The 19,380-nt window shown below is 44.1% G+C and overlaps 1 protein-coding gene across 2 annotated transcripts in view; it reads right to left on the reverse strand.

Moving 5' to 3' along the window:
- The window catches only part of CADPS (calcium dependent secretion activator), a 173,426-nt gene that overhangs the window by 71,371 nt on the left and 82,675 nt on the right, over positions 1-19,380 (reverse strand). For both annotated transcript variants that reach the window (XM_042880802.1, XM_042880801.1), the window contains exons 10-12: positions 12,424-12,532; positions 11,671-11,883; positions 1,820-1,956 (exon numbers count right to left, since the gene is read on the reverse strand). In XM_042880802.1, coding sequence (XP_042736736.1) covers positions 1,820-1,956; positions 11,671-11,883; positions 12,424-12,532 — 459 coding nt within the window. The remainder of the gene's footprint in view (positions 1-1,819; positions 1,957-11,670; positions 11,884-12,423; positions 12,533-19,380) is intronic.

Raw genomic sequence — 19,380 nt, forward strand, 5'->3', positions numbered from 1 at the left:
AACTCTTTGGGACTTGCACATGAACATCCTGTAGGAAGAACAATTGCTCAGCAGCACACAGAGCAGACAGAGCAGGCTTACCAAAGGCTCACAGCTCCTATAGGCAAGCCAGCACAATGGGATCATCAACTTCCCACAAACACCTCAAGAGCATTGAAAGCTCCATGCGGTTGAACTCAAATTTTGAGGCCAGACTGATTCAACTTCACAATCAGGACAAAATCATATTAAAATAAAGAAGCATGTGAAATCCAAGTGTAGGTGAACGCAGCCCATTATTCTCTTCTTCACATCATTGAGTAACGGGTGATTTGTACGAAGATCATTAATTGGTGATGCTCTGCTCTGAAGAGGCACAAGTCTTGGTGCTGAAGGGGACGCCATCACTCCAGCAGCTTCTACCAAGAGACCTAAACATCTCAATAACAAGCAGATGTACGGCTGGTGGGTGTCTTGAAGAGAAACATTATTAATAATTTTCAGCGATGGCCTTGTGACTATCCTTCAGCCATGAATTTAATTAAAAGGCTGCAGATTCTTCACTGGGCCCGAGGCTGCACAGAGACAAACCAGCTGCAAGCCAACCTGTCAGACATGCATGGATGGGGATGGTCTTCCTAGAGCCATGCGTGGGGAGCAGAAGCTGCATGCCAAACCTACTGCCTGCTGTAGCAAAGGCCTTGATGGAGCTGGTGAGAAACCCGCTGCAGGTCAGACAGTTCTCCCACCAAGCCTACTCACACCACTTGGGAAACTGGAGCCTTTCCCCAACCCATCCTTACCTCAGGGGACGTCCACAACTGCACCTCCTAGCCCTGCCTATCATTAGGAAGGTGATACTCAGCTGTGTTCCCAGTTTGTTGCTTTTAAAAGAATGCCACTCAACAGTGCCAGATCCATGGACTGCACAGCTGGCAAAAGATGGAGACTGTCAGAGTGGTTCTTTTGCAGGAGAAGCCAGCGATGAGACCCCAGTGTGGAGACTTGTGTGCAGCATGAGGAGGGCAGCAGGTCAGGGTCTCTTCACACCTTTCAGGACAGGTCCTGCATTTTAGGCCTCATCTGCACTCTCTAGAGGGGCTTCATTCTGTTGTTTTCTCAAAAACTAAGAGCCTCTTTACTCCCACTCATCAAATCACTAGAAATTCATTGTTCAGGTTGTACTGCTAAAAGTTATTCGTCATTTAAACTCTCAATAAGAGCCACCAAGCACTGCACCCAGCCAAAGATAACAAGCAGTCATGGAGCATCTCTGTGCCACTGCCATACAGGCAATGTTATACAGCAGTGGCCTGAGAGCTGCAATCTTTACTAATGGAACAAACATAATGGGCATGCAACTACATGAGCAAGGGCTGACTGCAGGATCCATCTAGTCCCACCTGTTACCTGCTTGGGATCCCTGCTCATACCGAGACAGAGCTGGGCAACAGTTATTCCTGGTGTGACTCCATTGACATGGGAGGTGGTACCAGACCGTCATCCTTCCCCTGTTCTTTCATCCATAACACTTGGAAGGCAGTGTGGGAGGCTGCAAAACACTGCTTCTGCTTTCTACTGCACATCCCCACACAGGAGTCTTTGCAGGAAGAAACATTTTAAACATTGCAAACAGAAATGATAAAGACAGTGCTACTGGAGAAGAACAGCAGTCAGTTCACTGGAGGTAGCCTCTCAAAAGAAAATACCTCTGGCCCAAATTCAAACCTGGTGCAAACAGAAGTGAATCTTCCAGCAATGGGGGATTAGCCCCCAGTCGCACTAGCTTTGATTTTGCTGGTTGGTGTTTATATCACTAGAGACCAAAGAATATACTTGCCAGACAAGAATAGGAATCATTAAGTCTGTGGTCCAAAGTGAGGCGCTGAACCATCTCAAAGAGTGAAGCGTGGTCAAAGTTACAGGGATTGGAAGAGATAAATTCATCCATGCCATGCTTTTGAGCTCTATCTGCATCTGTTCATTTATACATATAGAGAAAGACACCATTTAGAGAGATATAACATATTTTAGTTGACAAAAACAACAGAAAAATATACAGTATGAAGCATGAAAGCTAAATATCTCCTCTTCCCTACATTGCCATTAACTTTTCTCTTTGCAGGCTACACAGTACACTCTTCACCTCCCATTGTCAACTTGCATCATTTATGGACAATATTATTGCACTGTCAATGGCTCATTATAGTGCATTTATTCTGTACTTAAGAACAGAACACAAACCCAATAACTTACTCTGTATCTTACAATAGGCTACGAATTAACAGAGTTTTGGCTCAGATAAGTAAATTAGCTCCTATTTAGTTAGTTGCGGTTAATTATAATAGATTCTGCCATTCTAATGAAGTTATAGCTGTAGCATTTTTCTCTACATTTACTAGGTTTTCTAGGTATCAAACCAGTTACGTTGCTCTTTATTCAAATGCCAACGTTTGTCTCCCCATGGCAATTTTTTGCTAATGGCGACGTTAAATGCTACCTCAAAGAAATAAAAAGATGCTCTTTTAAACACTGCTAATAAGTTAAATTGATGTGTAGTTTGTTAGCACTGAGAAAGTAACCTGATAGTGTGCTGGAGCTGCCAGTCATCCTGACAGGGACAGAATTCCCTCTGCTCGGATCCCGAGCTGCCATTTTTGGGTGAATTAACAGTCTCACCATACTCACACTTCTCTGCTTCGGTGACGTTTATGGGCACTAACTCCTAGCGGCTAATTAATTAAACTCAACGTAGTTAACTCAAAGTACACTGGTTGAAATGAAGCCACTGATCCAGCCTGGGTGCGGCCAGCCGGGACCCTGCTGGGAGCAGTCTTTGTTCCACCACTGACCGGGGAATTAAAAGACACCTTTCACTCGGTTTTGTCTGTGCTCAGCTTCCTACTATATGGGTTCTTGCCAAATCCTCGACAAATAGAACGGGATTTAAATCCTTCCCCTGTTTATAGCCTCCTAAGGGAACTGGGTGGCCTTGAAACAATGTGGCTGAAAGGACACAAAAATGCAGTTTTCCGCAGTAGTACTGTAAGGTAACTGTATTTGTTTCAAAACAAAATTGCTCTTTACCAGAAGAAACAAAAATCCTTAATTAAAAAGAAAAAAAAGAATAAAATTAAAAGGAGCTTTAAATGATAATGAGATAGTATTTTTTATGTATGTTTTATTTAACTATTTATATTAATCTGTGAAGGATGGCATGCATTCCTAACTGCCTCACTCATGTCTGTGCTCTCAGATATTGCTGATCATTGGAAGCAATCTTTGCATTTTCTGTATAGTCTGTCGTTAGCTATATACAAACCATATAAATAACATCACCCACTGGAAAGAAATCAGACAAATTAAAACATGTAACATTTCAATTAGCTGCTAGCAATACTTAATTCAGCAGTAGCTGGCAGTTTTCCTCACTAAAACCCTGCTGAATAAATGCTGATTTCAATTGCATCCTTCCTCTCCCCTATTTTTTTTTTTTTACTGCCAGTTCCATGCTTTTTCTGGTCCATTCCTCTATTCCATCCCATGCACTGAATCCTGCCTGCCTCCCCTTTGCCTCTCCCTGCTCCCAAGCCCCCTCTCTGCCTCCTGGCAGCTCTGTGCATTCAGTGCAGAGGAAGCAGCACTGAGGTGGCAGCACCAGGGCTGGGCTCTGAGGACAGGGACAATCTCCTCAGCCAGAGCATCACCGCCATGGCAAAGCCAGTCTCCAGCTTTCTGCCCCACCATCTGTCCCTTTGGGCCAAGATCCATCTGACAGAGCTCACTCCCGAAGAGTTCCCCCCGTGCTGGTTTTGACCTATCTCTAGAGCCCACAAAATGCTCTAGCAGATATCATCAGACTATTTTTAATGGATTGTTGCTCTCCCGGGTTCCTCGGAGTTGACTGCAAGCTGACAAATTGGCTGGAGGCCTTAATTTGCCAGCTTCACTCAGAGATTTTATTACTTTTCAATTAGGAGCCCTGATACACTGTCAATCCTCTTGCTCTGCAAGCAAGGCTCTGAGATCTGAGTAAATCAGCTGGAAATGTGAAGAGTCCCCTAGCCCTTTAGCTGGTGAACTTTCCTGAGCAGAGGTGCGAGAAAGCATGTTGGAAATGAATTTTTTTACTCCAAACTAATCAAGTTTCTACCACTTTGTGTTCTCTGAGCAATTTCTTGGCAATTGCTGAGCACTGGCATGGCACTTGAATGGCTCATGACCATCCATGCTCAAGGGCAATTGTACCTGTGTTTATCAATTCTCCTTGTGCACATTACTGCATTGGGCACCTGCTGGACACCGTTCCCCCAAATCTCCCTAGGTCAGAACAACCACTGGAGAAGGAGGAACTGAGCATGGCACTGTATGAGCTTGCATGACCAAGATGTACTTCAAGGAAGTATGAGCATGAGTTGTGCTCGCTCGGTGATTCAAAGCATGGTTCTCTGACATGGAAAGGAAGATGAGCAGCTCTCCATGCATCAGCCCAGTGCTGCAGGTCCCTCACCCCAAGTCCCCAGGTGCTGGGCTGGACGTGCACCAACCACAGGGCTGCAGCAGGTGTGGTGGAACAGGAGATGTCTGGAGGATGGTCAGACACACACGGAGTTCATTAAAATGCCACATCTGTACTGCTCTAGAGGCTTAAAAGTCTTAAGAATAGGACTTAAGCAGGTTTCAATAGGACCAGGAGCAGGTTTCAAAGGACAACCATACTTTAAACTCAGCTTCCTTTAATTATTAGAAAATAAATGTGCAATCTGCAATTTTCATTTTGATTTCTCCAGGGGACTAAATTTAAAATGAAATTTAGGAATCAAACTTTACCAAAAGCATTAAATCCCTAGAAAACACAAGAAGGAGGGATCTAAATATAGTGTTCCTCCACTACACAGAGCTGAACTGTCGACATCTGCCTATAAAGTTATACATATAGTCCACCTTTGTTCAAAATGCCTTGCAGAGTTTAAATGAGATTTTTAACAAAATGGGAATGGCTAATATTTGTACCCAAACTGTACAGCTAATTTGTAAGTGCTTTAAATTAATTGTTTCACTCAAATACAGCTGCTTTTTTGACCCTACTCTGTTATTCCAATCAAAAAAGAAAGGAGAAACCAAAGAAAGAAAGTTATACGATGCTCCAGTAACTTACAATCCCTTTCCAAGGTGCTGTGCCAAGCTAGCTGGTGCTCCTTTGTTCAGCTCCCAGACAAAATGCTGCTGCAGGCCCACAGAAGTTATCTTACATATTTAGACAAGCTGCACACAAGTGCAGCTGAAAGGTGTTTGATGGTGGTCTCAGAGGGGAGGCTGCGAGGAGAGGTAAATTGGCAGCACAGCCTCACAGACCTTTCTTCTTCCAAACTACAGACCCCAGCTTTTGTGTTACACTTGGGAGCTTACATTATTGTCTCCTCTTAACTACTGCCTTTTTCATTTTGCCCATCTTTATCCAGTTTGCATCTTACACCGAGTCCATTAACTAGCCCTCTGCCAAACACACACTCTGAGCAAGCGTTTGAAATCAGAGCCGCCGGGATTTGCCAGCGCTGGGAACACAAAGATTTGAACAACAGCAGTAATGAAAAACAAAGGACTGTCCCACCATTTTGCTCTGCGAGGGCTCTCTTCCTCTTTATCTAAATGTTGCTTAAAAAGGAAGAGACAAAACAGTTAAATCTCTCACTCCTGGCTTTTTGTTTTTCTATATATGTATCTCACTGCCCTCTGCATTTCTTTGGCTGCAGTGATAATTTTGGCAGATTTTGCTCTGAGAGCAGTGAAGTTAATAATGGGGGACAAGCTCCATAAAAGAATTCTTGTTATAAAAGGCTGCAGGTAGCCATTTTATTGTAAGAATTTTTTACTTGGGATTTCTTTCTTTTCATTAATGAATGACTTCTAGTACCAAAGGCAACTTAAAAATCCAGTAAATTTAAAACACGTTTGTTGGTTAAAAAAAAAAAAAAAGACAAAAAAACAAAACAAAACAACAACCAAAGAACTGTAAATTAAAAGGTGACTTTGTATCTTACTCATCTGGAAAATGTGTGCTTGTCATATCTGCTTGACATTACAAGAATGAAGATGTGGTTTGGACAGTAACAAACAATGACACTAGTCAACCTCATCAGGAGACATGAAATAAAGGAATGACAATGATTGATGGCAGCTATTCATTTACAGATACGTCTGGAAAAGTCTTCACTGGCACAGTCGGGCAAGTGAGAGAAGTTCTCTGGGCTCGGGGGCTCAAGAGCAAAGAGGTGCTCCTATGAGCTGCCAGAGCATGGGCTGCAACTTGGGATGGACGTGAGCGGAGCAAGGGGTTTCCTTAGCCATTATCGGTGTTCTGGGGGAAAATCCACACGCTGGGCTTAAAAACGCCTGGGTGCTGGTGAGAAGCCAGCTGCTGGCAGCCAGGCCATGACTTACCCATCCCCTCTCAGCAGCACCACTGCACAGCCACTCCCAAAGAGCTCTCGCATGCCGGCTGCCTGCAGCCTCCCTGAGCTCGCCTCCTCCTCTCATCTTATCCTGTCTTACAAGATAGCCTGGTGTTTAATCGGCTGTTTAGTCTTCTGTTTTATGGCATCTTGCTGCAAACAAATTCTCTCCTGCTTGAGTTACGATTTTAAGAAACAATTAAGAATGCTCCTGTAAATCACCATACGCACTGTGCGCTGAATTGAAACCTACGTTACCTGCTGCTTGGTAGTTAAGTGAATGGGAATTTGTGCCATGCACTGACATAACTCCTTGTGCACTAAGTTAAGGATGCGTTTTTAGAAGAGCTATTTATAATACAAAACAATGCTTCACAGCGTTTTTATAACTATTTAAAAATATTTTGAATTGGATGACTGTGGAACCCTGTGAATTTATATTTTATCAGTTAGAGCCTCATGCTTCTTAAAGCATGTAAAAGTGATTTACAGGTTATTTTTAAATTCATGCAAGTTACGTGAGAACTGAATTAACATTTTGATTCTGCATTCCTGCAATGAAGCATCTGCAAGTTGACAATACAGAAGACACAGCAGCGTTCCCATGATATCTCTATCTATCTAACAAAAATAAAGCAATTAAAGCACAAAACTAATAAAATAATCTAATAGGATAGCAATGCATTGTAGTGCAAATACATGTAATGTTGCCAGACCCAAGTTCATTCATTCATTCACTCTTTCTTTCTTTCTTTCAAAGTGGCAAAAATCTGTATTTCCGTCAAATTGAACTTTTAGCAATAAAGTCTGGTAAGAATCCTCTTTGGAAATCCAAACATTTAGAAAAGAAAAAAGAAAGAAAAAAGAAAGTGTCTGCTGAGAAGGAATTCTGCCTGCTACCCAGGGGTATAGTTAACACACACGCACATACTCACACACAGAAAAGAAGAAGAAAAAGAAACAAAAGGAGAAAGGAGAAAAAAAGGAGTCTTGCTGGATGGCCAGGAGGGATGACACCGCCTGTTCCTTCTCATAATTGCATTCAGATACTCCGGATACATATTTGCCAGCTCTCATGACCCACTGATGCTATTCCCTCCTAAGGAAAGCAGGCACTCACCAGGTATTAGAGAAGCAAGCTTTTGGCACCAGTAGAAGATTTGTACAGTGCGTACTCAAGCCTGAACAAAGATTAAGGAGAAGCTCTTTTACAGCACAACTTCGTGCTTTTATCTTTTCCAGAGCAGGCGTTAAAGTCGGAAAAGGTAACGACTGAGGACAAATTAACAATTCCCCTGGCTTATCCTTCAGCAATGGTTGGGTGGCTGAGACCCCCACTAACATATTTGGTTACGATAATTTAGGGGATGCAGCAGCCCCTCTGCGTCTGACACATTTAAGTCAGAGCGGGTTGGGGTCCTTGCCAAAATAATCCCCCGTCGTGTTGGCGTGGAACTACCAAACCTGGAGGATCGGGCTCGTGCGTGGAGGTGGAGGGGTGGGTTTTGGCTTCTTGGAGTCCTGCACCTCGTCTAGAGCTCGCCGGGCTCCTGCCCTACCTTTCTAGGCTCTGAGCAGTCCGTGGTTAGCCCCGCATGCTGGTGCGCTGCACCAAGCTCGGCATCGGAACGGAAAGAAAGGATATTGTCAGAGTGCAAAATGATCTGTTTTCAGGCAGTAAGCAGTCAACTAGATGTAAATTCCATGAAACAAAAGAAGGTATTATTTACAGTTTTATTGTGATGTTAATTAATATTTACATCTTGGAATGAAAAATAGAGATGTTAATGATTGGCTTTACTAAGAGGATCACTTGATGCCAATGTGAAAGCCAGGGAGAGAAGGCAATTATGCAAACATCACATGCATCCTAATTTCAGTATGGAAATTTACATTTCAAACCTAAATTCAGGAAAATAACATGGAAAGTTTGTACTACAAAATCTAAACATGAGAAAGATTTAAGAGAAAAAAAAAAAGCACATTGCATACGTCAGATAATCTAGTCTGATTATCTGAGCTGTGCTAGCTACAGGGAAGCACTTACCCTTGAGTCCAGCTAGAAGTTAGCAGGGTAAGAAGGAACAAACCAGAATAACATAAAGACTAGCAACAAGGCTCAGGAAAGCAGACAGGAGCCCTAACCTAGCAGCTAAATATTTGGGTTCAAGCAAAGAACGAAAAAGAAACTTAAAAGAAAACCAAATCAACCAAAAAAAACAACACTTACAGCTGAAAATTTCTTATGAAGCTCAACAAACCCCGCTACGGATCATGGGGGAACAAATCATTACAAATTCTCAAAACAACCAACTCTTTGCATATGGCGTGATTAACAGTCATTAAATATAAACAGACATTAGAAATGAAATATAAGCACAAGTGATATGTAAGACAATTACTGACCAATCTTTCATGTTGAAAAGAAAAGGGGTCTGAAAAAAATGAACGCTGAGCATGTTTGGGAATTTTGTTCAATGCATCACTAACACAGAATGAACAAAGATTGGTGCTTTCAGACAAGTGACCACTTTTATGAAGCTTAAATATTACCAAAAGGTATAATATGTATTGGCAGCATTATTGACTACAATACTGTGCATGATTTCAACATTAAACAAGAACAGTTTTGTTTTCTTTCTTTTCTAATGCAACTACTGGAGAAAAGCACAGCTTTGCGGTAATGGATTTTTTCTTTTAAATTATAGCAAAATAAAAAAAAAGCAAAACTTTTCGCTCTAAAGGGCATTGTTCACCCACATGAAAGAGACTGTAGAGTCATACAAAAATTAATGAATAGCAGGATCTATTTTTTCAGTACTTAAAATGCAAATAAAATATATTCCACCCTTGTTTGGAGCTGTCTGTTTGCTTCCAAGTTAAGTTCTGCTATCGAATGGTGGATGAGAATTTAAGTAGTGCTCTAAGTTTATATTTACTCACTTAAATGAGGTGGGAACCAAACGAATTCACTATTGCTCCCAAGTTTTCCCAACAGCAAAATGTGTTCCTTCCAGGTCTCTGCTTAACAGACAGCTCCGGCACAGGAGCGGAGGGCTGGATTTTCTCTGCATGTGCATGCATGTGCGTGTGCCATTTTGGACTGCTACAACATGAACGCTACAGCAACAGTTACTCATCAAACTGCTTAACATTTACTTCTTTGCAAATCCTTCATTTACCATAGCCTTAATAAACACAAAAACATGACAGGTATAAAGATAAATGTACAAGAATAAAACGTCTCGCAAAAGTCCTTACCTTTCTGCAGGCCAAAAAATAAAAAACAAACCAAAAACAACCGATAACAAACCAAGACCCTTTTAAAAATGCAGTACTTGATACGACTGAATTTAAAGACTGAAGGAGCTGAGGTATGTATCTGTGCATTTCAGACTCGTGTAAGCCATCATGTATGGCATGCATGACTCACTTCTGCCTCTCATTATTAAACTGCTGCACCCATTGACAATTCAAACGAGCACTGCTGCATACAAACATTAAAAATATGAAAACTGAGCAGATCTTGCTCTTGAGATGAAAGGCTTCTATAGCATGCTTCCTTCCTCCTCCTGAAAGACGGAGACCCTATGCACAAAAAGGTTTGAAAGGGATCCAGGTCCAAAGTGGGAGGAGGAAGGAATACTGAGGAGCAAAGGAACGATGTGCCCAGCCCAGAGGATGCAGAAGAAGCAAGTTATCACTGCAGCGAGGAGCTGACCAGCTTCCATGCCTTGGCACAATGCAACACAACACAGCATGGGAGAGCCTGAATGATCTGGGTTTGGAGCTGGCACAAGTGAGAGAAGCTGAGGTCAGATCCTGCAGGCCCCAGGTGAGATCTCCCAGGAAACCAAGCAGGGTTTGGCTTCCCTCACATGACTGTGAATGGGGACAACGTACCCAAAGGCTAATGGCCCTGAGTGTCTCCTCTTCCACCCCAAGAACTTGTGGACTAAACGTTCTGGGTAGAGGTAGATGCAACCCAATTGTAGGAGGCCAACTCCCACCTCCCATCTCAGCGTTCTGAGAGGTTTTCTTCCTTCTCAATCCCAACCCTTCAAACCTTTTGCCCCCAAAATCATTTACATGAATGGGCTGAACAGGATGAGGGGCACTGAGATGAAAATACTGCCTATGTCTACCAAGCTGCATCATGCTACGTCCTCATTCACAGCAGCAGCAATGCAAGACAGCAGGGAGTCCAAAATATGCAGGCACATGGAGGGGACACACATAAGAAAAGGCAAGCAGCTGTTTTCTGCTGTAAAACGAATCACTGAGATGTTTATCTTGCGCTACTGTTCTTTATAAATACTGACATGAAGTAAAAATGATATAAGAGATGCCCAAATTAGTAAGCAATGGGTAGATTTTCTGAGTTGCTTATAATGACGTATTCAAAATCTGAAAAGCCTTACAATTTTAACTGCTAAGATCTGGTGTAATTGGGTGAATTTGCTAATATTTACTACTTTTCCTTATTTTACTCATACTCGGTTTTGCTGAAATGAGCAAGAAGTGCTGCATGTTACATAACAAAGGGATTCGAGGCACACTACTGAGAAACCCTCCAGAAAAATCAGTGAGGAGGGATTTGTCTGGTTTATAGTCAAATGTAATTTAGAAGACAAAAGAAATTGCTCTAAATTTCAAATTAACTGAATTGGGTATAATGGCACAGGACACACTGCACAGCCACAACTTAAAAGATGACTGCTTTAAATTCACATCTAACTGGCCTGCAAAGCAACCTGTTAAAAATACCATATGCTTTCCTACAGTTGAATATTCAACAGGAGACCTCTTTTTGTGTGTGCATTTCATACTTGCAAGATTTGCACCTGTAGTTCTGAGCACGTGATACATTTGACAGACAGCTAATGGCACTAATGAATTGCTCTGATCTGGGTCTGCAATTTATTGTGTGGGGGTAAGACGGGTGTGTGCAGAAAGCAAGCTGGGTTGCAGGCTCTCAGATCCCAGTCTCTTCTCCATCAAGTATTGCACTTTCAAATACTCATTAACAATTTCCCCAGGGAATTTGGTTTCTCGGGCTTGGTTGTGTTAAGCAGACACATTAAGTGGTTCTGGACCCACTGACGTAAAAAGCAGCTTAATGATAATGAAAAAGATTTGTTTTGGAGTCAGAAACATGTGTGTGAATATTGATTTACATCAGTGCAGAAAAATCTTTCCATCAAAGACTTCTGCTGTCTAGGAGAACTTATTTACTTACAAAATTGAGAGATCGGGGCGTCTAGCTGGGGAACGTTTCCTCCTTTAGCATTTAGCTTTTGCACTTGGGTAGGTGGCACAGGTTTGTGAGACTGGCCGGTGGCTCGGTACATGGCTTGGACCCACAGGATGCGGTCCTGCTCATCGTCACTTGCAAAAATCACTGTGTCCCCTTCCTTCACAGCGTTGAAGAATGCTCTGCCACCTTCCAAACCTGGCAGGAGAAAAAGGCAGCCTTTGAAAATGGCAACAGACATCTGAAGACTTTGAGGCTGATGACGGGCTCCCCTTGGCCACCCCCAGTCCTGATGCACTGGGTGCCCCCAGCAAAGCCAGTGCTCTGCCTGCAGAAGAATTGCTTTGCTGGATGCTTCTATCCCTGCTCTGATTCAGTGGCCCATCTTCCCATCTCCCCACCACCAGAATAAGCCTGGAAGCAAGGTCTTGACCACAAACCTACAGTGTCTTTCGCCATCTCCTCTGAGGGACATTTATCCACAGCATGATGAGGGTTAAGCAACTAATTCACTTAGGCTCCCTAGAAAAGACAAGCCTCCCTCTCCTCTTGTGCAACTCCGCTCAACTCCTTCCCATCTATTTATAGTAAAGTCATGCATAGCTAATGATCAGCCTAAACACAAACATATTTACAATGATGCTGATCACAGTTTGGCTGCAAGCAGGGGGAAAGCATCCCAGCCAGGGGCTGTTAGGCATCACAAACACCCGCAGCAGAGAGAGGCTGGTGCCATACCTGGCTGCGGGTCGGTGTAGTCCACAGTGTATCCGTCGAGCTGCAGCAGCTCTTGAGGCTCGGCTTTTTTCTCCCGGTAGCTGCACATAGCAAATGTATATTGACTAACCTGAAGAAAATCACAAAGTTAAGATGGCATCAGGTGATCACGACAAGGAATCCAAATTGTGCATTTATGCATTGAGAGGGACTGGCGTGTCAGGGGATCATTTCTCACGAGGCTGAACTTCTAACACACATTCTTAGAGCACTCTCTTAACATACCCTCATTCTCCACGCCGGTACACACAGTGGTTTGATTTCCTCCCAGTGAGGAAGAACCACGCGTTAGAAAGCTCTATCACTCATCCCCAGACAAGTGCAAGAGTGACACCCTGTCACAAACAATGTGAGCTAAATTGCTAGGTGCCAGTCATATTAAAGCAATCTTAAGATCCCACTGATCTCGGCAGTTGTTGTCATCAGTGCTGTAAATGGCAGCTCTCACTCCTCTGAGGTACCATCTGCATGACACGATACATTCAATGTCAAGCTCTTGACGGAAGCCGACTCAGCTGCGGGGCTCGGCCGGGCTCTCCCATCGCCGCTGGGGGGCCATCAGCCCGCATCAAGGCCCCGCGCGTGCTCCCCGCACCACGATCTGGATGGGCAGTGAGAAGCCCGGCCGGAGAGGAGAGGATTCTCTGTGCTCCAGGCTAAGAACTCACGGGGAAATTTACTGTCAAATGATTTCAAATGACTTTGGTAAGGTTGTGTCACATCCTGGACGCTTTACGTAATTTTATTAGTGTGGACGTTTTCTTGACCTCTGGAGGAAACTTTGACTTCTGAGGGATCTTTCAAACTCTGGTGGGTGGCAACAGATCATACTCGTCATTTCTGGGAAGTTGGGAGAGATCCTGAAAGATGGGTTCCACGTGAGTGGCTGCACTCTCTGCATCACCCGAGCAGCTGGGGGACTTTGCCTGTTAACTGTTCTATTACAAATCTACAAACAGCATATATTTCTGTGGCACATTTCACTAATAAATGCCATTTATTTAAGGGACCCGGCTGAGCATCCCCAGCCAGCGCTCGGTGTCTTGCTGCCCTCTGCGGGCTCTGCTAGCTGCCAGCCTGCCTGCACCGTGCCTTCCTCCAGGAACAGCTCCAGCATCCACCTAAGAATAAACCCTATCATTAACACATTTGTGGGAGGAAGGCTGAAAGTGATGCTTTAAGCATCTTGCGACTTCCTTAAAGCTACCAGCTCCGAGGAAAGATTGACAAGTAACAGACCAATAGCAGGAGCACAGCAGCGCATATTATATGCTATGAACTTTGGATGTGTACCGTCGTACCGGCAACATGAAAATTAAAAAGATTAACACGAAGAAATCTAAAAATAACCCGCTGCCCCTCTGCACAATATTCAGACGACTCCTGCAGCGTTCATTCAGTTAGAATAACAGTGTATTGCTGCCATCTCCTGGACAAATTCCTGAATGCGCTTTATTCACAGTACGATCCTGGGGATTTCACCCGAACGGCAAGGATTTGGTTCCTCTGCCTCAGACAGCCTGAACTTCAGGGACTGTGCGATTCCAAATTCAATTCCTGAAATGAGTCACTGCTAATCTACGCTGACACGACTGAAAACACTGAAACAAATCATGCTTCCCTTTTGTCCCGTAGGCTCTAAGCAACAGGTAAAACTCATTCAGTAGTTAAGAATTTCTTCTGTTCTGACACTGAATTTGAGGTCTGAATGTTAAATTTTTCCTCACATTCAAATAATTCACTTCACCTTTGGCTCCAGCATATATTGTTAATCTCTATCAATAAAGCAACTGTACCAACACAACCATAAAAAATGGAAACATACAGGCACTTCAAAGCTTATACTTCTCTCATTAAAAGCTACAGAAGAGAGTTTATAGAACCATAGAATGGCTTAGGTTGAATGGGACCTTAAATATCATCAGACTCCAACCCATGCTGTGGGCAGATGTGGACAAAAGATTTGGTGGAGCCATTCTGGGAGAAGAGCAATGCAAACTGTTCTCCTGTTCGTTTCCACACGATTTCCTTAGAAGCTGCTCTACAAGATTATTTCAAGAGATCTCTTAGAGAAACCTACAGGTCACTCTACAACATGCAACCAGCCAGGACTGTTACCAATGTCCCCTGGAAAAGGAGCCAATGGTGCCATACAGAGTGCCTGCACAAATAAAACTCCAGCCAGCACCTTGTGTTCAAGATGTGATATGCCAATTTACTGCTTGGGGCCAGAAACAAGCTGTGCTCTGGCCACCAGCAAGATGCGGTTCCTTCCATTTATGAGTAGTGGTAAAGAAAAATCTTACAAAATGAGATTCTGGAAAGCTTGCTATGACACTGTCATGTTTCACTGCTGAACAGCGCTGCAGGGTCAAGTGGAGATTGCAGTTAGCCTCTCATCAGTCCTCTAAAATACAGAGCCTGCCATCTGCAGAAGCTCCGAAGTGGCCAGACCAGAGAAACAGTCAGTAGCAGAAATTAATCTTTCAGCCTGCTGAGTTCACACTGAACCATAGCTGAGTATGAAAGCGAGCGAGCAGATGGGATGGGCGAGATGAATGGTTTGAGTAACTGAAAAAAGCATGGATAGAGAGGAAGCTGAAGGAAGACTGAGGGGAAATCTCTGCCCAGTGAGGGACAAACTCTCAAAGCAACTGGGATTTGATCCAGGGACCAGATGAGGGCCAGGAAAGGAGCAGCTAAGGAAGCTGAACTGAGTGAAGCTCAAAGAAGAGAAATAATCCAAGGCTGTTCTGGCTGGTTCCTTATAAAAAAGTAAAGTGGTTTAGAGAATAATTTGAGACAGAAGAACAGAAGGAACAGAATGGGGGAAAAAAAGAGAAAGGTAAAGAAATTGAGAGAAGAGGAAAGAGACAGCGGGAGACAAATGCCAAAGTTCACTATTCCCAGGCTGCTAAATTAGATCTGACTTTCTTGGCACTTGACCATATTCTGTCACCAGGATGCAATCCGAGTGATTAATAAATACAGTAGGTATGTATTAACCAGTACTGACTTTATCCTTGTTTTTCCACCAAATACTCCTGCTCTAGCCAGCAATGCTTGCCTGAGAATCCAGCTCAAACCCATTAATTGTTGTCCCTTGCACTCTGAGCACAACACAGCTCAGTCATCCGTTCCCCTCTTTCCCAGTGTTGACATAACACTGCCCCACTTGGGTTAAATTCTTAAACGGACCTTTCCTGGATTAACAGCATGCATTTTGTCCCAAGGGAGAGAAACTGTGCTAAGATACTGCCAGTTGTAATACAGCTTTCTACTTTGATGGGAGACTCTTGTCCTCTGGTTGCAGCTGTATGTTGCCTCCCGAGCCCTTTACTGACACAAATGAGCAGAGGAAATGATCTAGCTTAAAGAAACAAATGTGAAAACAACAGTTTTCACATCTCAGCACGTCCATTCATCCCTAAACAATTGCACATAGCAGTTGTCCTAGCTTCTCCCTTCAAGCACGTGTGTTTTCTTCAGGCAGGTCTGCCTCATGGGATGCCATGCCCACACCACCAGCTCGCCCATGTATAGGCATCCAGGTGCAAGCAGACACGTAGCTCCTTAACCAGCAGCTTCCAAATGCTTTCTATCAACCACCAGCACTTAAGGGTTTCTCAGTGTTCACTGTCTATGCCCAGTTCCCAGAGAGGAACATGATTTAGTATGGTTGCAGGGACCAACTGTAGGTCATTCTCTTTGATTTGAGGACCACAGGCTAGGACTGCAGGGTAGTACACCGCGGTGTTGTGGAATTATTTCCTAGTTCAGTTGGTTATGCAGATTTACTGAACGCTTTGTTTAATTTCAACCCAAGTTAGCTGAGTTTTGCTAAAAGCAGGAGCTGTCACCATTACTCTAAGTTATAATGAGTGCGGGGAGTCTGTCACTAGAACAATAGATCCAGGCGTAGACACTGCAACTGGTTTTAATCTGCAGAGAGTTGATCCGCATCCAACAACGTTCTGCAAACACCATGAGACACAATCAGACAAAATCTGCTCCCAGCTACTCAGCAGACATGTCATCCAGGTACCATGGAGTGTTACTTCCCATATGCTGCCAGCGCACAGAAATCGGGTTATGACAAGAGGAAAACAGATTCAGTCTGAAATCTCAGTGTAATTAATTCGCTTGCCCTTAAGAATCATTAGAGGAGATTTCCTATCACAGAACTGGCAAAGCCCACCAAAACCAGCAGCAGTGTTACTGCCAGTGGAGCACATCAGACCACGCAGAGAATTAATGCAAGCTCTGTCAGCTACCAAAAATCCCAGCTTTTGCGTGATCAAGGGTCCAACTGACAAACTGGCTGAAATTTGTATGCTATGCTCAGTTAGCTGATATAGCAACTTATGAAACACAACATCTGTGCTGGATAGACATTTTCTTTCCCAATCAGTCACAGAGAACGTTGCCCTAAATCATCCCATTGCTTTCTCTTACCACTGCCATTGGCATGACTGCTGCCTTTACGAAGCATTTTCCTCACTTGCGAAGCTGCGGACCATTTCCATCTAAGCTCAGGGCCATATTCTGCCATCACTTTCACACTGCATATCTCAGGATTTAAAATTAGGCAAGTAACGAGTCTCTGCCATGTAATTTACATCTAATCAGTATTCTGCTCTTCTGCTGCTCATCTCAAAGGGTGTCTACGGGAAGGGTGGGCAGTGTGCAGAGAGGACTGCGATTCATTCGGAAGAGAAAACTCTCCCCTGTGTTACACAGGTGCCTGCAGTAGAAACGCACCTGAGCTCCCCAGGCAGCACCACATTGCCCACCCTCACCTAGAGGGGAATGAGGACATCCCAGCAGTGCATGTGCTGGAGGGGTGAGGCCCAGCTACAGAAGCAGCACAAAGGAGCTGCTCTCACCCACTGCACCCAAACAAACCATCTCCTGCACAGCTTCCACAGACACAGAAGGTGCGAGGGATTATTCCGCCCAAATTACAAGAGAGTTACTGCTCCTTTTCCCTTCTTTGCAGGGCTTACAGGAGCCAAGTATCAGTGGGAACACTCCCTGTAGAGCTCCTTTTTCTCCATACATGTGCAAAGCCTCCGTTCATACTGGTGAGGCATAGCTGACAGGAAAGAGCCAAACTGCCATCAACACCTTCCTCCACAGTGCTGCCTATGCAGCTTGGCACCTTTGTGCCTTGTTTAGATGAGGATGAGGAGTCTGAGTATTTATTACCATGAATTTCTTAACCTCTGGTACCAGACACGACTGCAGAGCACTGAAGGAACTGGGGCTGAGCCAGCTGCCTCCATCTGAATCAGGGAAAGAGAGGACGTGGGAGTGGGGGGAAGAGGTTACTCTGCAAGAGAGGGGAGAGGTGTGGCAGAAGATGTTACAATTAAGGGACAGAGACGAGGGATGAGAAAGGAAATATTTATTCATCCACACTTACAGCCCTGACCTGTAGGCAGCGCCACATGCTGACCTCACTGCGATACCCCAAAGAGATTTCATGCTTTGGATTCCAGCTCTTGGCACTGGTGCCAACAGGAGCCTGGTGCAGCTGACTGAGCCCCTAAAACACAGCCTGATCCTTGTCCATTCTTCCTGCAGCCAGGCCAGCTCACTGTCCTGCTGGGGCTACTCCCTGTCTGTGCTCAGCAGAGTTCAGAGCATTCTGGACATCAACACCTTTACTGCCAATCCCTGCTCGTATCAGCACCCATCCTTTGCATTGCATGAAAAGCAAATGACAAACATACGGACAGCAAAGTATTTTTATTCCATCTTTATTGCCTGCTGACATGTTCAATATGCTCAAACTACATCTGAGGGACTGCATAGAGAGTGTTTCTTGTTTATATTTGATGTACGGCAGAACACTTTACATTGCACCAAATGTTGAGCAAACGGTAACGTAACAGAGGAGCTGCAGCGGCAGCTGGAATATCTGAGGTGGGCTACAGAGACTCTCTGGGGGCAAAAGTCTGCTCATCTTATTCAAATGAACTGCTTTTCTGGCCAAATTCTACTTGCATATGCCAACTGACGAATACAGACCTAGTAACAGAAGAAAACATGGAATAACTGAGCGCTTCAGTTCCTCTGCAAGCTGAGAAATATATAGCAACTGAAGATGAGAGAAAGAACTGCAACCCCACAGAAAGGCCAGATGAAGGCTCCTAAGAGAAACATGGGGATTAGAGGCCACACCTGCAGAGCCTCACACACAGAAGTACTGACAAACTTTGATATGGGAGAAGCTATTTTAGGGAAGAGGAATAGTCCTGTTACACACGGATGCTCTCTGAAAAAGGATCCCATCTTGGAGAACTCCTGCTCACAAGGAAAATGCTCCTGAGAATTCTGCAGAAATGAGCTTCCTCTCAAGGACAAGCTGCTTTACAGGTGATCACACATTGCCACGGCACTTTTAATTTCAGCACAGAACACAGAGAAGAAAATGCACACAGAAAAGCAATCCCTGAACCCCTGCATAAAAACAGGCTCAGCGTGCAGCATTCCTCAAAGGTTCTTCCTTAATCATGGCCTCTTCTACCTCTTTGGGACCCTCATCCAGTGTGGGATCCCCTTCCACCTGGCTGGTCCCTGAATGAAGGGTCTATTTGCAAATGAGATGTTGCTGAGAATAGTTTACAAATGCTCTAAACTCATCATTTTTAACCTAAATCTCAATATGCTGCTTGGACAGGCAACCATCTAATTTCTTTTTATTTCTCATAGTCGGAGACAGCACAGCCTGGGGAGGAAAGAGGGAGAGATGGATCCCAATGTGTTGACCAGGCTAGGGTGAAGATGCAGCCACCCAGACCAGGGCCCCACACCTCTCTGGGTTCAGTGCTTTCAGCTGCCATCAGGAAGGTAAGGGAAGATCTAACACATCAAGTACTGACCAGATCCTCTTAGCTCGTCTAAAGACAACTT

This window comes from Lagopus leucura, unplaced genomic scaffold, assembly GCF_019238085.1.
Source record: "Lagopus leucura isolate 7727_CA_CO unplaced genomic scaffold, USGS_WTPT01 Super-Scaffold_100028, whole genome shotgun sequence".
Lineage (NCBI taxonomy): Eukaryota > Metazoa > Chordata > Aves > Galliformes > Phasianidae > Lagopus > Lagopus leucura.